Source organism: Salmo trutta, chromosome 24, assembly GCF_901001165.1.
Source record: "Salmo trutta chromosome 24, fSalTru1.1, whole genome shotgun sequence".
Classification (NCBI taxonomy): Eukaryota; Metazoa; Chordata; class Actinopteri; order Salmoniformes; family Salmonidae; genus Salmo; species Salmo trutta.
Window position 1 is genome coordinate 42,893,108 of NC_042980.1, and position 22,870 is coordinate 42,915,977.

Here is a 22,870-nt window from a genome sequence, read left to right on the forward strand (position 1 = left end):
ACCAGAGGACGACAAACACACGGTCGATAGTACCAATCCCAGAAACCTCACGGTCGATAGTACCAATCCCAGAAACCACACGGTACCAATCCCAGAAACCACACGGTACCAATCACAGAAACCACACGGTACCAATCACAGAAACCACACGGTACCAATCCCAGAAACCACACGGTACCAATCACAGAAACCACACAGTACCAATCCCAGAAACCACACGGTACCAATCCCAGAAACCTCACGGTAGATAGTACCAATCCCAGAAACCACACGGTACCAATCCCAGAAACCACACGGTACCAATCCCAGAAACCACACGGTACCAATCCCAGAAACCACACGGTACCAATCCCAGAAACCTCACGGTAGATAGTACCAATCCCAGAAACCACACGGTACCAATCCCAGAAACCTCACGGTAGATAGTACCAATCCCAGAAACCACACGGTACCAATCCCAGAAACCACACGGTACCAATCCCAGAAACCACACGGTACCAATCACAGAAACCACACGGTAGATAGGACCAGTCCAGACATCACACGGTAGATAGGACCAGTCCAGACACCACACGGTAGATAGTACCAATCCCATAAACCACACGGTAGATAGTACCAATCCCAGAAACCACACGGTAGATAGTACCAATCCCAGAAACCACACGGTAGATAGTACCAATCCCAGAAACCACACGGTAGATAGTACCAATCCCAGAAACCACACAGTAGATAGGTCCAGACCAGACACCACAAGGTAGGACCAGACCAGACACCACACGGTAGATAGGACCAGACACCACACGGTAGATAGGACCAGACACCACACGGTAGATAGGTCCAGACATCACACGATAGGACCAGTCCAGACACCACACGGTAGATAGGACCAGACACCACACGATAGGACCAGTCCAGACATCACACGGTAGATAGGACCAGACCAGACACCACATGGTAGAATCAATCAAATGTATTTATAATGCCCATTTTACATCAGCCGATGTCACAAAGTGCTGTACAGAAACCCAGCCTAAAACCCCAAATAGCAAGCAATGCAGATGTAGAAGCACGGTGGCTAGGAAAAACTCACTAGAAAGGCTGGAACCTAGAAAGAAACCTAGAGAGGAACCAGGCTATGAGGGGTGGCCAGTCCTCTTCTGGCTGTCCCGGGTGGAGATTATAACAGAACATGGCCAAGATGTTCAAACGTTCATAGATGACCAGCAGGGTCAGATAATAATAATCACAGTGGTTATAGAGGGTGTAACAGGTCAGCACCTCAGGAGTAAATGTCAGTTGGCTTTTCAAAGCCGATCATTCAGTTAGAGACAGCAGGTGCGGTAGAGAATCCAAAACAGTAGGTCCGGGACAAGGTAGCACGTCCAGTGAACAGGTCAGGGTTCCATAGCCGCTGGCACAAAAGTTGAAACTGGATGCAGCATGACCAGGTGGACTGGGGACAGCAAGGAGTCATCGGGCCAGGTAGTCCTGAGGCATGGTCCTAGGGCTCAGGTCCTTTTTTGAAAATCTTCATCTGATTTGTCATCCAAAGGGTCCCAACTATAACATGTAGTGTTGTTTTGTTTGATAAAATCCTTCTTTATATCCCAAAAAGTCAGTTTCGTTGGCGCCATCGATTTGAGTAATCCACTCGTTCAACATGCAGAGAAAGGAATCCAAAAATCTACCGCTAAACTTTGTTAAAACAAGTCAAAATACGTTTTTATTGACTCCTCAGATACCCTAAAATGTAATCAAACTATAATATTTCATACGGAAAGAAGTATGTTCAATAAGAAAACGATATTAGCAGGTGCGCCTTGTATTCATCGCATGCGAATACACAAATTTCCAATAGTGTGTCCCTGTAGTACAACTCATTATTCTTACTGGTATAGGACCAGACCAGAGACCACACGGTAGAACCAGTCCAGAGAACACGGTAGGACCAGACACCACACTGTAGATAGGACCAGATCAGACACCACACGTTAGGACCAGACACCCCAAGGTAGGCCCAGACACCACACTGTAGATAGGACCGGACCAGACCACACACGGTAGCTAGGACCAGACAACACACGGTAGGACAAGACCAGACAACACACGGTAGGACCAGACCAGACACCACAAGGTAGGACCAGACCAGACACCGCACGGTAGATAAGACCAGACATCACACGGTAGATAGGACCAGACATCACACGGTAGATAGGACCAGACACCACACGGTAGATAGGACCAGACCACACACGGTAGATAGGACCAGACACCACACGGTAGATAGGACCAGACACCACACGGTAGATAGGACCAGACCACACACGGTAGATAGAACCAGACCACACATGGTAGATAGGACCAGACACCACACGGTAGATAGGACCAGACTCCACACGGTAGGACCAAACCAGACACCGCACGGTAGATAAGACCAGACATCACACGGTAGATAGGACCAGACATCACACGGTAGATAGGACCAGACATCACACGGTAGATAGGACCAGACACCACACGGTAGATAGGACCAGACACCACACGGTAGATAGAACCAGACCACACACGGTAGATAGGACCAGACACCACACGGTAGATAGGACCAGACACCACACGGTAGGACCAAACCAGACACCAGAGAGACTTCCAAATCTAGATACCTTTGGTAGAATCTTTGACCAGAGACCAAAGGCTAGACAAAGTTAAAGATAAAGCATTACCCTGGTAAATTGTTTATGATCATTTTTTGTGTGAGGGCACAAGAGCTCCTTTTTAACATTTTGCCTCCATGAACTGTAGGCCCCATAGTTTACATTGTCTGGTAGTTGATTTCATGCCTGTAGGGCTAATCTTTTCATTGTCTGTTGTGGTCTATTTGAGTCCTCCTGGCCAAGTAAATAGCATTCTTCTTTTGCAATGTCCATGTAACACATTCCCTTCAAAAGGCTTTTCCACTACTCCACCACTGCTTTTTTTAAAGTGAACATGTGTGACTTCCTGTGAGAATAGAGATTGTGGGAACAGCAACTTTCTAGCAGCTATGACAAGGTCAAGATTGAAGGTGTGTGAGATGTTGTTTCAGTATACAGGGCCCCATAGACTCAGTGACAAGCAGCAGCTAGTGACCACGGGCAAAGATCATGAGAAAAAAATATGAACAGAGTTCTTATAAAAACATTATTTTTTTTATGTAATACAATATAAAAGCGCAATTTACAGCAGTTATGCATTGTTACATACACGTACTATGATTATAAAACATGTAGGCTTCAAGGGAAGACTTCTTGATGAATCTAATATTAATATTTAGGGTTCATGTAACTACATGTTACAAGTCTTAATCTATCTTATTTTTATATATTGCAGCTAACTGCAATATTTCACTTAGGAAAAGAAAAAGCAACACAATATAATGCTTTTTTTGTAGATAAGCCTGCTGTATCCTGCCATTTATGTGAAAATAATTGAATATATTGAAAAACATTTGTAAACCTTATTGAAAAACTGAACTGTATTTATGTAGTGGATCATTTATTTGTGGACACTACTCTTTGTCTTGGTGGCTCAAATGAAAGGAAAAGAACAAAAGCTTGTAAACTTGCAGATGAAATCCCTGCACATCCCAATGATGCTCAAACCCTCAGCAACGCTTTCCTATGTGGATGGCTGAACTGCCAAACATTCTGCAAATACACATTTTTCTTAATACTTGTTGTACAGTACAGCAAAAAAAAGACACCCTTAGTTTGGGATTAGGAAGATGTGTGTCTGCTCTCCGAAAGAGTAGACTAAAGGGAGAGACTGATGCTAGCTCTGCCTCTGAGGTCTGTGTCAAACACAGTGGACCTGATTTCTACAGGTTCAGAGTTCACAGTTTAAAAGATGGCTGTGTCTTCCTCTTGACAGTAGCCTGAGGTCAGCACCACGTTGTCCAGCCCAATCTCTCCCCCAACTCCATTCCCACGTTCAGCTTCAAAGATGATCTGCAGAATGACAGAAAAATGTTTAGGATATTGGGACTTGTGTGTTGTATTTTGTTCCCTTCGACAGTGGCCATATTGGCAAGTGTGGTGATTAAATGAACGACATTGAGCTGGTAAATCCGGTATTCACAGAACATACACCAGCGCCATTCTGAGTCCTTTATCATTCTAGGTGTTTGGAATGGAATGGTGACTCACAGATTCTGGGGCCTGGTTCTTCCAGGCCACAGTGAGCAGTTCTGTCTGCCAATCCTGACCCCGGCTGCGGCTCCGCTCCCACACAAGTTCAGTGCTGTTGTTCAGCAGCACCCGCAGCGTGCCCACCTGGCTGCCCATCACGCGGTAGTTGAAGGTGAGGCAGAAGCCTCCCTGCTGGGCCCGGTCACTGAGGAGCAGCTTTAGCCTGGCCTGGTCCTGCTTCTCTCCCAGAAGACCACTCATAGCCATGTAGTACTCCATACCTGGGGGTTAGGGACCAGGGAGTGGACACAGGCTGATCACTGATAGTCATTAACGTATGACTAACAGCTATTTGGGAATACATAGATTAAGCACAGCAAAGAGCAACTCCTGGAAGATAGATTCACACGATCATGTGAACAATAAAGGATTTACCTTATCGGTAATTGTATGAAACTGTATGCTTCTACATGGCAAATATAGAAGGTAAATACTATTTATGCCCAATTAATTGTATAATTTATACCATTTTCATGGTAGGACACGCTCCAGTCAAAGCTATCGTCCTTGTCTTGCACCCACTCACACACGCCCTGATCGAAGTTGCAGTCCATGAAGAACTCTGGAAGGCACAGTCAGATGTCAACAATTCACAGGGATTATGAAGGTATGGTTACACACATTATGTTAACAAGTAAAGCAAGGATTACCTTCCTGTCCTGGAGCTATTTCAATCTCTTTGACATCCGTTGCAGGACCAAATACTGACACAAAGTCCTCTGGAACTGATTTGGGAGAGAGAGAACTCTTTTAAGATAAGGTACATAAAATGTCAAAATAATGTACTTAACTTTTGCAAAAAGCACACAAAAAAAACAAGACATGACATTCAAACAGGATATCAACAGCCTTGATTATTGTTTATGTAAAACATTGTCTAAGCAGATCATTTAATTTACTTAATAATATAGCTCTATTTTAGTTACAAGCATTCTTCTGAAGATATGTGATTCCTGAAAATCTTCCAGATGATTATGCAGTTGAGAGATTTCCCCTCATAAAACAAAAGCCAATAAGGGGCTTTTTACCTGCAAGTGGAAGCCTGCCCTGCTGCCATTCATCTGTCAAAATGGTGCATTTTAACCATAGGATATTAAAACTGAAGCATCTTAAAGCTCTCCCAACAAACTTCCCCCTTCAACGAGTTGCCCTAGACAACCAGATGTATGCAACTTTGTTAATTGAACCCTGACCAGCCAGAGAGGGCTGGTGTTTGAGGAGCTGATGACAGACTCTCTCTTTAAAGGACTCTGTTTGCTGAACAGCTGTTCTGAGGGATGCTAATACAAGTCTCTGCAAGCACAGGGAGAGCTGTGTGTATCCTGAGGCACTCACATGGCGGCGGAGTAAAATTCCTCCCTGGAGCTGATGGATGTCTCAGGGCCTGTCTCCTCTTGCCTTCTGAGTCGTCCTGACAGAAGCTCAGGCTACCGTCAGACTTGTTTCCATAAAGAGATCAACAGTAGTGGTGAGCGGCATCCTTGTTACTGTCTCACTGAGAGGTATACCATCGCCCGAGTGATCCTTTGCCCAGGTTTAGATCGTAAGATGCAGAGCCAATAATTCTAGCTATTTTAGCCCAAATCTCCATTTAGGAGAAATAAGTAGACCTGTGCCAACATCGCAACGACCAGATGCTCTTGGACTATGAGAGAAAACGTAGTCAGATTAAGAAAGAGCAGCTGAAGTTCTCTGGGGTGATCCATGTTTCCGTCAGGGCCAAAACGTTAGACTGTAGAGACTCCTTTATGTCTACGTGTGTTTTTTACCAACAGCTAAGCGTCTTCTTATTTCTAAACAAAATGACTGATTTGGCATGAGAGGCTTATTTTATTGCTTTTATACATGCTTGCCTGATTATACTCATATCTAAGCTGTCTTCTTGGATGCCTAATTATAATCATCTCTAGGCATGGTCTTCATGTTTGCTTTTCAACCTTCAGTTTCAGCGCAGGGCCAGAGAAGGAGAAGGTTAGAGAAGTGGTCATGTGTGACAGTTTGACTGATGGCCTCAGTGTGTCCGCCTCTTTCCCAGGCCTGGTTGTGTGGGATTGTCACACTGGTAGTCAGCACTTACGTTTCAACAGCAGTTTTTCCTGTCTTTAGTCTCCCTTTAAAAAGTCAATGGCAAATGACAGGGGCGAAACAGAATACTGTTTCAAACACTAGAACCAGATCTGTTTGATTACATCCCCCAAAATGCATAGAGCGTATTGAACTACATGCAGCATTAAACTGTATCTTAGTTCAACTTCCTCTTGCTACATCTTATTTAGAACAGGAGGTGACAGTAAGAACTCTTCTAATGTGTTGATGGCTCGTCCTCTAACCACATTATCTATTTATACCTTAACAAGATTTGATGTATTTACAGCATGTGAATCTAATATGTGAAACAGAGGCCGTTCTCGGCTTACTGATAATGAGTCTTTCATTTTGAGCCATAGACCTACTCAGTGCATGGAACATGAAGCAACAGGCTGAATCATGACACACAGGTCCAGGGATTAAAACTGACTTTTTATTGTGGTATGGTACTCCTCAAGCTAATGCTGCCTGACAAGCTGACACCATGCTACAGCTTTGATGTCTTAAAAGCATCAGAAGTAAGGGATTCAATCCAGGCGATTAGTCCAGCTAACCAAACCAGCCTGATGGTCTGGGGATAGAAGCTATTGACCAGTCTGTTAGTTTTAGCCATGATGCTCCTTTACTGCCCGTGTCTGAATGATGGAAACAGGGAGAATGGCTTTTTTCTGGCCACTCTTCCGTAAAGCCCAGCTCCATGGAGTGTACGGCTTAAAGTGGTCTTATGGACAGATACTCCAATCTCTGCTGTGAATCTTTGCAGCTCCTTCAGGGTTATCGTTGGTCTCTTTGTTGCCTCTCTGATTAATGCCCTACTTGCCTGGTCTGTGAGATTTGGTGGGCGACCCTCTCTTGGCAGGTTTGTTGTGGTGCCATATTCTTTCAATTTTTTAATAATGGATTTAATAGTGCTCTGTGAGATGTTCAAAGTTTCAGATATTTTTTTATAACCCAACCCTGATCTGTACTTCTCCACAACGTTGTCCCTGACCTGTTTGGAGCGCTTCTTGGTCTTCATGGTGCCGCTTGCTTGGTGGTGCCCCTTGCTTAGTGGTGTTGCAGACTCTGGGGCCTTTCAGAACAGGTGTATATATACTGAGAACATGTGACACTTAGATTGAACACAGGTGGACTTTATTTAATTAATTATGTGACTTCTGATAGTAATTGGTTGCACCAGATCTTATTTAGGGGCTTCATAGCAAAGGGGTGAATACATATGTACGCACCATTTTTCTGTTTTTTCTTTTTAAAATATATTTTTTTGAAACAAGTGATTTTTTTTTTATTTCACTTCACCAACTTGGACTATTTTGTGTATGCCCATTACATGAAATCCAGATAAAAATCAATTTAAATTACAGATTGTAATGCAACAAAATAGAAAAAATGCCAAAGGGGATAAATACTTTTGCAGGCTCTGTACCTGGCACCACACCTTCAGAGTCACTACCTCTTCCCTGTAGGCCGTCTTGTCGTTGTTGGTAATCAGGCTGTCGTGTCATCAGCAAACTCTATGATGAAGTTGGAACTGTGTGAGGCCACGTAGTCGTGGGTATACAGGAGGGGACTGAGGAAGCACCCTTGTGGGGCACCCGTGTTGAGGATCAGCATGGAGGAGGTAATGTTGCCTACTTTCACCACCTGGGGCGGCACGTCAGGAAGTCCAGGACAAAGTTGCATAGGGAGGAGTTCAGTCCCAGGGCTATGAGCTTTGTGGTGAGCTAAGAGGGCACTATGGTATTGAAGGCCAAGCTGTAGTCTATGAACAGCATCCTTACATATGCATTCCTCTTGTCCAGGTGGGTGAAGTCAATGGGCAGTGCAATGGCGATTGCGTGGTCTGTGGATCTTTGACTAGCCTCACGAAGCACTTCATGATGACGGAAGTGTTGGTCAGTAGTCATTCAGTTCAGTTACTTTCCCTTTCTTGGGCACAGGGATGATAATGGACATCTTGAAGCAGGTTTGGAATAATGACCTAGAAAATGAGCTAGAAAATGTCTGAACACAAAAGCTAGCTGGTCTGCACATGTTCTGAGGGTGCGGCTAGGGATATCATCTGGGCCGGCAGCCTTGTGTGGTTCTTTCCTCGGCGGATCAGAGTCATTTTGCTCAAAGTGTGAGAAAAAAGGTGTTTTGCTTGTCCGGTAGGGCAGTGTTGGTGTCCTCGATGTGACTGTGATAGTTAGAAGCCCCTGCCACATACGCCTCGTGTCCGACCCTCTGAATTGCTCCTCCACTTTGTCCCTATACTCGTGCCTCGCCATCTTGATCGATCTGCGTAGCTATTATTTGTACCGTTTAACCATACAATTGTCCCCGGTCACCTTGGCGTGTTTAGAAGCAGCATCTCTCTCCTTCAGTTTCCTGACAAGGCTGCCTTCAATCCGTGGGTTTTTGATTTGGATCGTTTTTGAAAGACACCATCGGTATTACATCATGCTTTTTTAGATGAATCCAGTGACTGTGTCAGTTTATTCATTGATGTTATCCCCAGAGGCGACCCGGAATATATTCCAGTCCACATGATCAAAACAGTCAATATGTTAATAGTAATGCAGGAGCACGGTTCTCAAATTCGAAAATGAATGCTGCCTCCAGGTACTCAGTTTCCAGTTTGTTCTGGGTCCAATGAAGATCTTTGAGAGTATTTTTGCTGTCGGTGGGATGTACACAGCCATGGCGATAATCCCTGATCTCTTGGAAGGTAAAACTGGCTGCAATAAACTACCAAGTATTTCAAGTCGGAAGAGCAGAAACTCACAAGTTCCTGTCTGTGTTCCTCGTCACACCACTTATTATTGGTCATAAAGCAGAGCCCCCGCCTTTGTTCTTGCCAGAGAGAACTATCTTCCTATCTGCTTGATGAACTGTATAACCCGCTGGTTGTATTCATGGGTTGCATGTTTTGTCACAATATTGTTTTGAACATTCGTTTTGGACTGATGCCCAACTGAGCATTCTACTCAACGCATCTTCAGTGAGTGCTCATGAAGATTTAATCAAAAGTGCATTACAGTGCTTTGGAAATACAATGGCATTAAAAAGGAGGCAAATAAATAGCAGAAGATCCTTTTGTCATCATTTTAATGCCACCAGATGGACTTTATATGCAGTATAACGTTAGTTAGCTAGCTAAGATTGAGGGGAAACCACTGAATTTTAGCTAGTTAACGTTAGCATTGCAAGCTATTTTTGACAAACTTTGCTAGTTAATGACAACATTGTCATCTGTCATTTCACAACATGATAAGGTTTGTAAGTTGTTTCCATCTAAATATTTGACTACCTAAGCAATGTCATCACACCAACCCTGTCACCATCCATCTCCGAACTTTGCCTGGTTATGTGTTTGAAGTCGTCCTGTATAGTGTAATTTGGGAGCATTGAATATGTGTAACCATCCTATATTTAGCAGGGTGAAGAGAACAGTATGTATCGCAAATTCTTGAAGCAACTGGGGGATTTTATTTCTGAATAACTACGAGCGCTGCACATTACCACAGCAGTAATGGTGTACGAACTTCCATAGGATCGGTGTTGGAATAATCAGATTTGGGACCACCCACGATGGCAATAAATAGGTGGATTAGTGGGAAAGAGTTAGAGGGAAATAAGACTTACTGAAAACATCTCCTCTTGAATTAAGCTTGTTGTCCACATCTGTCTCCTCCTCATCTTCCTCTTCTTCCTCCTCCCCTACATCCGTAAAGCCCACCTGGCCCACCTCCTCTGATCCACCCATATAGGTCTCCCCGTCATAGTCGAAGGGCTGCAAGCGGATCTGAGGGGGGACGGTCACCTGGGGCTCGGGGATGACATTCTTGATCTGCTCTTTGTCCAGCTTCCCTGGCAGGCTCACTGGGGACTCTGGGATAGCTGCAGGAAGAAGAATCACGTCACACATCTGGAACTACAGAGGTGGAATCTGATGAAATTATACAAGAGTTTAGGTGTACATGCTGGGGTTACACCGTCATTATAGATTATAAAGCCATTCTAGATTATAAAGACATTATGGATTATTAAACCATTATAGATTACAAAGACATTATGGATTATAAAGGCATTATAGATTTTAAAGACATTACAGATAATAAAGCCATTTTAGAATATAAAGCCATTATAGATTATGAAACTATTATGGATCATAAAGACATTATAGACTATAAAGACATTATGAATAATAAAGACATTAAAGACTTTAAAGACGACATAGGATATAAAGACAAGTGACAAAACATACAGTGAGGGGAAAAAGTATTTGATCCCCTGCTGATTTTGTACGTTTGCCCACTGACAAAGAAATGATCAGTCTATAATTTTAATGGTAGGTTTATTTGAACAGTGAGAGACAGAATAACAACAAAGAAATCTAGAAAAACACATGTCAAAAATATTTTAATTGATTTGCATTTTGTGAGGGAAATAAGTATTTGACCCCCTCTCAATCAGAAAGATTTCTGGCTCCCAGGTGTCTTTTATACAGGTAACGAGCTGAGATTAGGAACACACTCTTAAAGGGAGTGCTCCTAATCTCAGTTTGTTACCTGTATAAAAGACACCTGTCCACAGTAGCAATCAATCAATCAGATTCCAAACTCTCCACCATGGCCAAGACCAAAGAGCTCTCCAAGGATGTCAGGGACAAGATTGTAGACCTACACAAGGCTGGAATGGGCTACAAGACCATCGCCAAGCAGCTTGGTGAGATGGTGACAACAGTTGGTGCGATTATTCGCAAATGGAAGAAACACAAAAGAACTGTCAATCTCCCTCGGCCTGGGGCTCCATGCAAGATCTCACCTCGTGGAGTTGCAATGATCATGAGAACGGTGAGGAATCAGCCCAGAACTACACGGGATGATCGTGTCAATGATCTCAAGGTAGCTGGGACCGTAGTCACCAAGAAAACAATTGGTAGCACACTACGCCGTGAAGGACTGAAATCCTGCAGCGCCCGCAAGGTCCCCCTGCTCAAGAAAGCACATATACATGCCGTCTGAAGTTTGCCAGTGAACATCTGAATGATTCAGAGGACAACTGGATGAAAGTGTTGTGGTCAGATGAGACCAAAATGGAGCTCTTTGGCATCAACTCAACTCGCCGTGTTTGGAGGAAGAGGAATGCTGCCTATGACCCCAAGAACACCATCTCCACCGTCAAACATGGAGGTGGAAACATTATGCTTTGGGGGTGTTTTTCTGCTAAGGGGACAGGACAACTTCACCGCATCAAAGGGACGATGGACGGGGCCATGTACCGTCAAATCTTGGGTGAGAACCTCCTTCCCTCAGTCAGGGCATTGAAAATGGGTCATGGATGGGTATTCCAGCATGACAATGACCCAAAACACACGGCCAAGGCAACAAAGGAGTGGCTCAAGAAGAAGCACATTAAGGTCCTGGAGTGGCCTAGCCAGTCTCCAGACCTTAATCCCATAGAAAATCTGTGGAGGGAGCTGAAGGTTCGAGTTGCCAAACGTCAGCCTCGAAACCTTAATGACTTGGAGAAGATCTGCAAAGAGGAGTGGGACAAAATCCCTCCTGAGATGTGTGCAAACCTGGTGGCCAACTACAAGAAATGTCTGACCTCTGTGATTGCCAACAAGGGTTTTGCCACCAAGTACGAAGTCATGTTTTGCAGAGGGGTCAGATACTTATTTCCCTCATTAAAATGCAAATCAATTTATAAAATTTTTGACATGCGTTTTTCTGGATTTGTTTGTGGTTATTCTGTCTCTCACTGTTCAAATAAACCTACTATTAAAATTATAGACTGATCATTTCTTTGTCAGTGGGCAAACGTACAAAATCAGCAGGGGATCAAATACTTTTTTCCCTCACTGTATGTCAGACAGTATATTACTGTAATTTGTTCTTAATAACTTACCTTGTTCATTGAAATACATGCATTTGCTTATGTGTAAACATGTTTTCATGGACAGATGAGCATAGAGGGTAGGACGACAAACAGGAATATCATACTCCATGCATGGGAAGCATGACAGCCAGACTCAGCCATATACAGTGCATTCGGAAAGTATTCAGACCCCTTGATTTTTTCCACATCAATCGACACACAATACCCCATAATGACAAAGCAAAAACAGGTTTTTAGAAATTTTTGCTAATGTATAAAAAAAAACTCAAATACCTTATTTACATAAGTATTCAGACATTTTGCTATGAGACTCAATTGAGCTCAGGTACATCCTTTTTCCGTTGATCATCCTTGAGATGTTTCTACAACCTGATTGGACTCCAACTGTGGTAAATTAAATTGATTGGACATGAACACAGTGGCCTCCATCATTCTTAAATGGAAGAAGTTTGGAACCACCAATACTCGTCTTAGAGCTGGCTGCCCGGCCAAACTGAGCCATCGGGGGAGAAGGGCCTTTGTCAGGGAGGTGACCAAGAACCCAATGGTCACTCTGACAGAGCTCCAGAGTTCCTCTGTAGAGATGGGAGAACCTTCCAGAAGGACAACCATCTCTGCAGCACTCCACCAATCAGGCCTTTATGGTAGAGATGCCAGACGGAAGCCGCTTTTCAGTAAAAGGCCCGCTTGGAGTTTGCCAAAAGGCACCTAAAGACTCTTAGACCATGAGAAACAAGATTCTCTGGTCTGATGAAACCAAGATTGAACTATTTGGCCTGAATGCCAGGCGTCACGTCTGGAGGAAACCTGACACCATCGCTATGGTGAAGCATTGTGGTGGCAGCATCATGCTGTGGGGATGTTTTTCAGTGGCACGGACTGGGAGACTAGTCAGGAACGGAGCAAAGTACAGAGAGATTGTTAATAAAAACCTGCTCCAGAGAGCTCACCTTCCAACAGGACAACAAACCTAAGCACACAGCCAAGACAATGCAGGAGTGGCTTCGGGACAAGTCTTTTAATGTCCTTGAGTTGCCCAGCCAGAGCCCAGACTTGAACCTGATCGAACATCTCTGGAGAGACCTGAAAATAGCTGTGCAGCGACACATTCGCCATCCAACCTGACAGAGGTTGAGAGGATCTGCAGAGAAGAATGGAAGAAACTCCCCAAATACAGGTGTGCCAAGCTTGTAGCGCCATACCTAAGAAGACTCAAGGCTGTAATTGTTGCCAAAGGTGCTTCAACAAAGTACTGAGTAAAGGGTCTGAATACTTATGTAAATGTGATATTTCAGTTTTAATTTGTTATACATTTGCAAAAAACTGTAAAACCTGTTTTTGCCTTGTCATTATGAGGTATTGTGTGTAGATTGATGAGGAACAAAAACAATGTCATAATTTTAGAATAAGGCTGTAACGTAACAAAATGTGGAAAAAGTCAAGGGATCTGAATACTTTCCGAATGCACTGTATACTGTATCTGATTTACTGCTCTATGTACATACTTTTAAAGTCTGAAATGGTTTCATGCTGAGTTCTACATGGCAGAACAAGCTGTGTGTGGTAGGGACAGAACCTAGCCTTGAACCTTGGAGAGGGAGGGGAGGGGGTTTCACAAAGCAAAATGGTAGGCGGCGAACAGATGAAGTGGAAAACCTTGTTGCATTCCATACACATCTCACCATTTAGGAAATTATCATCTGCACTGCCTTTGTCTCCCTGGTCTCACGAGCTTTAATAAAAGGGGTTGACTACAAAAAACATAAAGGCATATTCGTTTACACAAAGCCCTGAGGCCTTGTTGCACCTATCATGTCACCTAGGCAACATCATCTACTGCCTGGTTCAGAGAGTGCACGGTGGCTCCCCTGTTCACAGACAGACAGACAGACAGACAGACAGACAGACAGACAGACAGACAGACAGACAGACAGACAGACAGACAGACAGACAGACAGACAGACAGACAGACAGACAGACAGACAGACAGACAGACAGACATGCCTCTCCTTTCCTCTGTCCTTCAGATGGCTGGGTTCAGATATTTACACAGGTGTGATTTGAATCAGGGCCTCTCCCTAAGTAACATCTGTAGAGTGCAGAGGTTCTCTGCAAATGGGAAAGTGGCTTTGGTAGTGCTCCTGTTTGCTGATGCTGTTAAGAGCACAGATGAAATATGCAATTGTAAAATCACTAAGAGGGATTTATTTTAACCTTTATTTAACTAGTCAAGTAGGTTAAGAACAAATTCTTATTTACATTGACGGCCTACATATAAGAGCTGAATATAGTGTATGCAGTCTGGAAAATAAACACTGTCCGATTCTGGCCCCCTTGCACATCAACATTTCAGTGAAATAGATTTCACTCTCAGAATGTTTTGATGATTGATGAATAGTAAATCTGTTCAGGTCTCACCAGAGCATTCAAAACCACTGCCACGGAAGCCTTGCTTGCACTTGCACTTAAAGGATCCCTGAGTGTTCAGACAGACTGCATGGTGGCTGCACTTGTGTGTGTTAGCGGCACACTCGTCATTGTCTGAAAATGAAATTAGATGATTTGATTAGCTGATCTCCTCACAGAATTATTAATACCAAAATGTGTTGTAATAATGAAATGATTGTATACCTTACCTACACAGTCATATTTGCCATTGACATACGTCAGGTCGTAGCCATTCTGACACTTGCAGTAGTAGCTGCCAAACGTGTTGACGCACTGCCTGTTGTATGGGCACAGGTTCTTCCCTGGTACACATTCATCAATATCTAAAGGCAAAGGAAGGGAAGAAAGAGGCTGAACATGAAATGAATGACGTCACTTATTTATTCTCGATTGTAGTGAAGGGTTAATATTTGGATCAATGTAAACCATTCCTTACTGACACTTAAGTTTAGCACCAAAATGGAAGTGTGTGTGAAGACTGGCTCCTCCCACTCAAATCAAACAGTTTTGCCGGAAGAAACACTACCCCATTTTAACCCACATCACTACCCCATTTTAACCCACATCACTACCCCATTTTAACCCACATCACTACCCCATTTTAACCCACATCACTACCCCATTTCAATCTACATCACTAGCCCATTTTAACCCACATCACTACCCCATTTTAACCCACATCACTACCCCATTTTAACCCACATCACTACCCCATTTTAACCCACATCACTACCCCATTTTAACCCACATCACTACCCCATTTTAACCCACATCACTACCCCGTTTTAACCCACATCACTACCCCATTTTAACCCACATCACTACCCCATTTTAACCCACATCACTACCCCATTTTAACCCACATCACTACCCCATTTTAACCCACATCACTACCCCATTTTAACCCACATCACTACCCCGTTTTAACCCACATCACTACCCCATTTTAACCCACATCACTACCCCATTTTAACCCACATCACTACCCCATTTTAACCCACATCACTACCCCATTTTAACCCACATCACTACCCCATTTCAATCTACATCACTAGCCCATTTTAACCCACATCACTACCCCATTTTAACCCACATCACTACCCCATTTTAACCCACATCACTACCCCATTTTAACCCACATCACTAGCCCATTTTAACCCACATCACTAGCCCATTTTAACCCACATCACTACCCTATTTTAACCTTCAGGCTGCTACAGTTGATTAAGTTCTTATGCGAGAAGCCTTGAGACAGAGCAGGAATGTGAAACCGCAGAATGGAGTCTTTTCAGAGCTTTACAAATCTCCAAGAAGTCCACACCTTCTATTGTGTGCAGCACTTACTGATCTATGAGGTGGAGAGATCCAGTATGAACCAGTATGAACTCCTCATGAAGTGATATGGTGTCAGGGTCGGTGTTACAAGGTAGTGGTACTCACCCACACAGGTCCTCTGGTCTGGCCCGAGCTGCAGCCCCGCAGACGGGCAGAGACAACGGATCTCCCCCTGTACATCCTCACAGCCATATTGACAGTGTGCCAGGGAGCACGTCCTGGAGTCTACACACACACACACACACACACACACACACACACACACACACACACACACACACACACACACAGGACAGTGAACTTCTTAAACACTCAAGGTTCTGTGTAGTACATTTAGAACTAACAGTGATATCTCAGAGTGAATAGCAGCAGGTACAGTCAGGGTTACAGTTTCCTCTAGCAGGTACAGTCAGGGTTACAGTTTCCTCTAGCAGGTACAGTCAGGTTACAGTTTCCTCTAGCAGGTACAGTCAGGTTACAGTTTCCTCTAGCAGGTACAGTCAGGGTTACAGTTTCCTCTAGCAGGTACAGTCAGGTTACAGTTTCCTCTAGCAGGTACAGTCAGGTTACAGTTTCCTCTAGCAGGTACAGTAAGGGTTACAGTTTCCTCTAGCAGGTACAGTCAGGGTTACAGTTTCCTCTAGCAGGTACAGTCAGGGTTACAGTTTCCTCTAGCAGGTACAGTCAGGTTACAGTTTCCTCTAGCAGGTACAGTCAGGTTACAGTTTCCTCCAGCAGGTACAGTCAGGGTTACAGTTTCCACTAGCAGGTACAGTCAGGGTTACAATTTCCACTAGCAGGTACAGTCAGGGTTACAGTTTCCTCTAGCAGGTACAGTCAGGTTACAGTTTCCTCTAGCAGGTACAGTCAGGGTTACAATTTCCACTTACTGGTACAGGAGCCATCAGGCATCAGGGTGTATCCGTTGAGGCAGTAACACATGTAGCTGCCGTGGGTGTTCATACAGCGATGCTCACAGGGGCGGGGCTTCAGGCCACACTCATTCAGGTCTGGACAGAGAGACAGTCATCCTCCGTCATGTACTTCAGGGACATGTATGTATGGCTATAGATATCATCTTGACATCAGAAGTGATGCACCGGGAGGCTTCTATAAGTCTATGATGGTTTCCCTGAAACATAATACTTGAATATTGTCCCACAGACATCATACCTTACGTAGTTCCAGGGGCAACATATTATATACAGTTTGGGTTTCTCCAGATCAACTATTCTACATTGGCAGAAAATGAATCGTTTTGATATCTAAATATTGAGGCATCAAGTGATCTATCAGGGGCTTGTGAAATAGAGAGGGAAAACGACAGAGACAGGCTACAAATCTGAGCTTCAAGTTGCACTCCATCGAGAGACCACTTTGACTCACATTGCGTTGACCCTAGTCACCCTACTGACCTTGATTGCACATCTTTCCGGTGTATCCTGGGTAACACTTGCATTTGTTGGGGCCAGCACACTCTCCGTGCTTGCAACCATGTTCACACTGAGCTGATAAAGTATTTAAAGGAGAGAAATAGAGGCAGCAGCGGGAACAATAAAAGGGGTTAAACTGGTTACCTGACACAACATAGTCTATATGCCAGTTTTACTATCCCTGAGGTAATTTAGTCCACATTTCTTCTGCTGCAGGAAAATACTCCGCCGCAAAGAAAAACAAAAGTGAAAACCCATTATATTGTGGAAAACAATTTGAATTCTCAAACTTTAGTTTTTCATTCATTGAATACAGTATCTATTTACAGTATGTGATATTTTCAATTCCAATCATTAACAACAAAAAACATGACAAGGTCACATACAGTACATCTCAACCAAACGTAACCACATACAATATATCTCAACCAAACGTAACCACTTATACAGTACATCTCAACCAAACGTAACCACATACAGTACATATCAACCAAACGTAACCACTTATACAGTACATCTCAACCAAACGTAACCGCATACAGTACATCTCAACCAAACGTAACCACATACAGTACATCTTAACCAAACATAACCACTTATACAGTACATCTCAACCAAACGTAACCGCATACAGTACATCTCAACCAAACGTAACCACATACAGTACATCTTAACCAAACATAACCACTTATACAGTACATCTCAACCAAACGTAACCACACACAATACATCTCAACCAAACGTAACCGCATACAGTACATCTCAACCAAACGTAACCACATACAGTACATCTCAACCAAACGTAACCACACACAGAATATCTCAACCAAACGTAACCACATCTCAACCAAACATAACCGCATACAGAATATCTTAACCAAATGTAAACACAAGTTGTTTTGTTGAAATACTTACCTTCACACTGTCCCTTGCTGTTCTTTCTCCAGCCATAGCAACACGCCAGTCTCCTGCCATAGCCACACACTCCTGGTTGGCCACCGGTGGGGACTTGTCTGCGGTGTCTGTACAGTTAAAGGACAGTTGACACACAACTCTATCTACCCTGTTAAATCTCTACATGAACTGCTCTCCATTCCTTGATGGACAGTTGAATGTTAGATTGATTGACTACAGCTTCTTGATTAGGAATAATACAATTGGTGGGTAAAATTTTTATCATAATACGTTGTTGATCATTATTTTATATGTGATCGCAGAAGAAAACAAATGCCCAAATGAATGTATAAAAGTTGCAGTAAATATTCTGTAAATAGAGGAGATAATTATATCCCTAAACATGTCCAATGTGCTTTTTGGTGACAATCGACTTCAACATCCATAGTCTCATTTAGTCTTCCCAAACGCAGACCTGCAGACATCCTAGCTAATTACACCATGGCAAGTTCCCCCTGGCTCCTGCATTTTGGGAGAAAAGGGAGGTGAATTGCATGTTACGCTCTATACTTCTACTTCATCAGTTACTCCTTGGAGTCCTTACAGTGTTACATGAATACCTCAAGCAGGAACCTATTTCCTCCAATTTCATGACCCCACTGACTGTCAACAAGTCAACACTTTGGAAATAATCTCCATATGATTGCATTGCATGTGTGTTTTTAAACTGTAAATTAGATTGGGATGAGATGTCAATCTGCTACCTCCCTTTTCATAGCTTAAAATGCACCCTCAAGGATCACAGAAGAACTTTAGCTTTTGAAAAGCAGATCTGGCTGGGGAAACCTTTCTGATCTGAATCAAATCTATACCTTATAGTTGCTACACATTATCTGGTGAGCCCTCTAGCCTCTGACTTCTAACCTCTAGCGCAGTGCTAAACTCAAATGTTCCAGATGTTTGCATGGCTTCCTAAAAGCAGCCCTGGCTCCAAGGGGTCTGGAGAAATCTGAGACCTGTTCGAAATCAATCAGAACAGCCCACAGGAGGAGAGGGCCAGGAGCCGCTAAGTGTGACAGCTGTCCTTCAGTGATTAACAGTTACCATATCAGGAGCCACATTTAGCTGACACAGCCTCCATACCTCACAGAGTCCCTGGCCAAGGCACAGACAGCCTGACAGTACTTGCATGGCAACAAAACAACCCCTTTTTCCCATGTACATATTGAAACATAACATTTTAGTAGGATGCAATAGTAGGAATTAAACAATGACATGTCTGTGATTGTCATGAGCTAAACTGAGTCTCTCTGGATAGTGTTTGCTAAATGACTAACGTGTGTGTGTCACATGTCTTATGAGCAGGGCTACTGGTGATGAGGATTCAGTATGAGCCGACTGCTTTTACTGTAAAAGTAAACACCTATAATGCATTTACAACACGTACAACACTCAGCTGTGTCTGGCCAGAGTGTTAGCTAGTAGCTGTTAGGAGAATTAGCTAGGGATGCAACAATTGCTTTTGCAGTGCTGTTCCCTTGACACTGCAATGGAATGTCCAGACTGAATCCTTTACTATCTAGAATGAATCCTACCAATAAACACTGAGCTTAACACCTGCTGCAGGCTTCGAAGTGAATGGATACAATAACAAAAGCATGAACTACAGTACATTGTATAACCATTACGTTATACAGTATGTCTTTGAGGATAATTTCCTACAGCAGTCTTGATTGATTGCTCACTAACCTGTTGATGTCGGCACTCCCAGAGGAAGCGTAGAACAGGAAGAGAAGTACACAGATCCAGCTGAGGGGATGCATGTCTCTGACTGGGTACAGCTCACGTTCTCTCTCTCTCTCTCTCTCTCTCTCTCTCTCTCTCTCTCTCTCTCTCTCTCTCTCTCTCTCTGTTTCTCACAGAAGCTCTCACTCACTGTGTTTCTGGCTTTGTTGTGTTCTGCTCCTCCCAAGGGCTTGCTCCTATTCAATGCACTCACATAGGGGTCACAGGAACCAGTCTCAATCCTCACCAAGCCTTTCTTAGTTAATACGTTTTCCCACCACACACTCCCCTCTAGTACGTAGACTTCTCTCTCTCTCTCTTTCTCTCTCGCTCTTTTTGACTCTCCTGATAGCAGTCTCTGTGATCTGAGGCCCATATGTCGGGTCCCCCCTCTCTCTCTCTCTCTCTCTCTTCCTCCCACTCTCGCTCTCTTTCTCTCTCTTGGCTGAAATTCCAGAGGTAGGTTGCCATTACAATGAGTGACACTGGGCTCTGAGCATGGGAAGAAGGCAAGGGACGAGAGGGTCTGGTGGCTGTACGTTGGGGGTACACCAGACATCTCTACAGGGCCATTTGATTGATGATTGTTTTCCTGCAGTAGTTCACCAGCAGGGACAGATCTGTGATCACCATTGCAACTATACTTAAAGCATATAGGGAACCAATGAAATAAGATGCATAGTGTAATACTGCTTGCTTATTTAACACCATATACAGGAGGTCTGTGAACTTTACCTCTTGCACCACCCTGGTTCTACAGACGCAGACAGTGTTAATCTGCTTCTTCATGGTGATACCACATGTTCCACCCATCTTGGCTCTTGATGCCATGCCTTGCGCTGACATTGTCCTGGTTGCTAATTAGCTGGATCGCCTGTGTTAATTGCTGTGCCCAGACGTTCCCAAGCCTGTCATTAGGAGCTGACATTCCCTTTGATATCCTGCTTATGAGACTTATATTTCCCTCACTAACTTTAAACATCAGCTATCTGAGCCGCTAACCGATCGCTGCAGCTGTACATAGCCAATCTGTAAATAGCCCATCCAATCTACCTACCTCATCCCCATATTGTTTTTATTTACTTTTCTGCTCTTTTGCACACCAGTATTTCTAATTTCACATCACTATTTGCTCGTTTATCACTCCAGTGTTAATTTGCTAAATTGTAATTACTTCTCTACTATGGCCTATTTATTGCCTTACCTCCTCACGCAATTTGCACACACTGTATATAGACTTTCTTTTTTTCTATGTGTTATTGACTGTACGCTTGTTTATTCCATGTGTAACTCTGTGTTGTTGTTTGTGTCGCACTGCTTTGCTTTATCTTGGCCAGGTCGCAGTTGTAAATGAGAACTTGTTCTCAACTAGCTTACCTGGTTAAATAAAGGTGAAATAAAACAAAAAATGACCAGCACCCATAAAGCCCTGCTCTCTTTCAGGAATGCTAATACCAAGTTTAAGAAAAGCTAATGTCAAGACTTAAAAACCCTTCATGAGTTTGCAAACGTTTCAAAGTGAACTCTAACATCTGGTCTAGCTCTGTCTCTGTATCCAGAATACACAACCTACAATGGTGCTGTTGGAATATTTGGTTGTCAGGTTTAGCATTAAATTCAGTGAACTACAGCCATGTGCTATTAACTGTTCTTATTCGATGGCTTTGTCCTAAAAGTTTACAATGACTTTTGTAAACATATTTTGGGGCTTTAGATGAAATATATCTAAACTTGTCCATAAGTTGCACCTGATATTTCTCAGTGCTCTTTTCATCCATTTAAAACCTATCTAGAGTATCACTGGCCCATCTGCATCCCCCTCCTGTTCTTTCCCTCTACTAAGGATTTATGGAGCAGTGCCATTTTATTTTCGAAAGCTTTGTGCGGTATTGCCTAAACCCCGGAACCACACCTTCAAAAGAGTCAGTCTACCTCCAAGCTTTCAAACAAGGACTTGGGAGGTACAAGGGAAATTGCTTTTTCACGGTCAGATAGTGTAGTTCAGCTGTAAAATACGGCCCTGTGATTTCTCTGCCATTCTAGGATATATACAGTACTGTAGCTAACCACAACCAAAGCTGGGGGAGGCGGAGTTTGTGGGGAGCTCCCTTTAACTGCGGAAATCTGAGAAAGGGAATGCCAGAAAAGTGGTTCATGTTTCCTCATTAATTCAGTAGTCCAGTAGCCAAAGGGGTATCAACAATAACATTGTATCAGATTATATGTTAAATTGACCTGATCATAACTATTTGATTCACATTTTGGTAGAAAAGTTTAAGGAAAAACTCTATACCCTCCAGTAACATAGGCCTCCAGTAACGTAGGCCTCCAGTAACAGGCCTCCGGTAACATAGACCTCCAGTAACAGGCCTCCAGCAACATAGACCTCCAGTAACATAGGCCTCCGGTAACAGGCCTCCAGTAACATAGACCTCCAGTAACATAGGCCTCCAGTAACATAGACCTCTAGTAACATAGACCTCCAGTAAGATAGGCCTCCAGTAACAGACCTCCAGTAACATAGGCCTCCAGTAACATAGGCCTCCAGTAACAGACCTCCAGTAACATAGGCCTCCAGTAACATAGGCCTCCAGAAACAGTCTGTCACGACTTCCGCCGAAGTCAGTCCCTCTCCTTGTTCGGGCGACGTTCGGCGGTCGACGTCACTGGCCTTCTAGCCATCGCCTATCCACCTTTCATTTTCCATTTGTTTTGTCTTTGTTTTACACACCTGGTTTCAATTCCCCAATTACATGTTCTTTATTTAACCCTCTGTTT

General features: G+C 43.5%; 1 protein-coding gene across 3 annotated transcripts; it reads right to left on the reverse strand.

Annotated features, from left to right (window-relative positions):
* Positions 1-3,163: 3,163 nt before the first annotated feature.
* On the reverse strand, positions 3,164-21,073 carry LOC115161345 (epidermal growth factor-like protein 6). Of its 3 annotated transcripts, none has more exons than XM_029712261.1 (12): positions 20,057-21,073; positions 18,329-18,426; positions 17,396-17,488; positions 16,871-16,990; positions 16,086-16,205; positions 14,834-14,968; positions 14,616-14,738; positions 9,939-10,193; positions 4,874-4,948; positions 4,690-4,785; positions 4,182-4,444; positions 3,164-3,983 (listed from the first exon to the last, which is right to left on the reverse strand). In XM_029712261.1, the coding sequence occupies exons 1-12, from the start codon at positions 20,128-20,130 to the stop codon at positions 3,876-3,878; spliced, it is 1,560 nt and encodes a 519-aa protein (XP_029568121.1). In that variant the 5' UTR covers positions 20,131-21,073; the 3' UTR covers positions 3,164-3,875. The 3 variants fall into 3 exon arrangements, with proteins under 3 accessions (XP_029568121.1, XP_029568120.1, XP_029568122.1); XM_029712260.1 differs by having other exon boundaries at positions 18,329-18,435; positions 20,057-21,072; XM_029712262.1 differs by lacking the exon at positions 20,057-21,073 and having other exon boundaries at positions 17,396-17,483; positions 18,329-20,048.
* Positions 21,074-22,870: the final 1,797 nt, after the last annotated feature.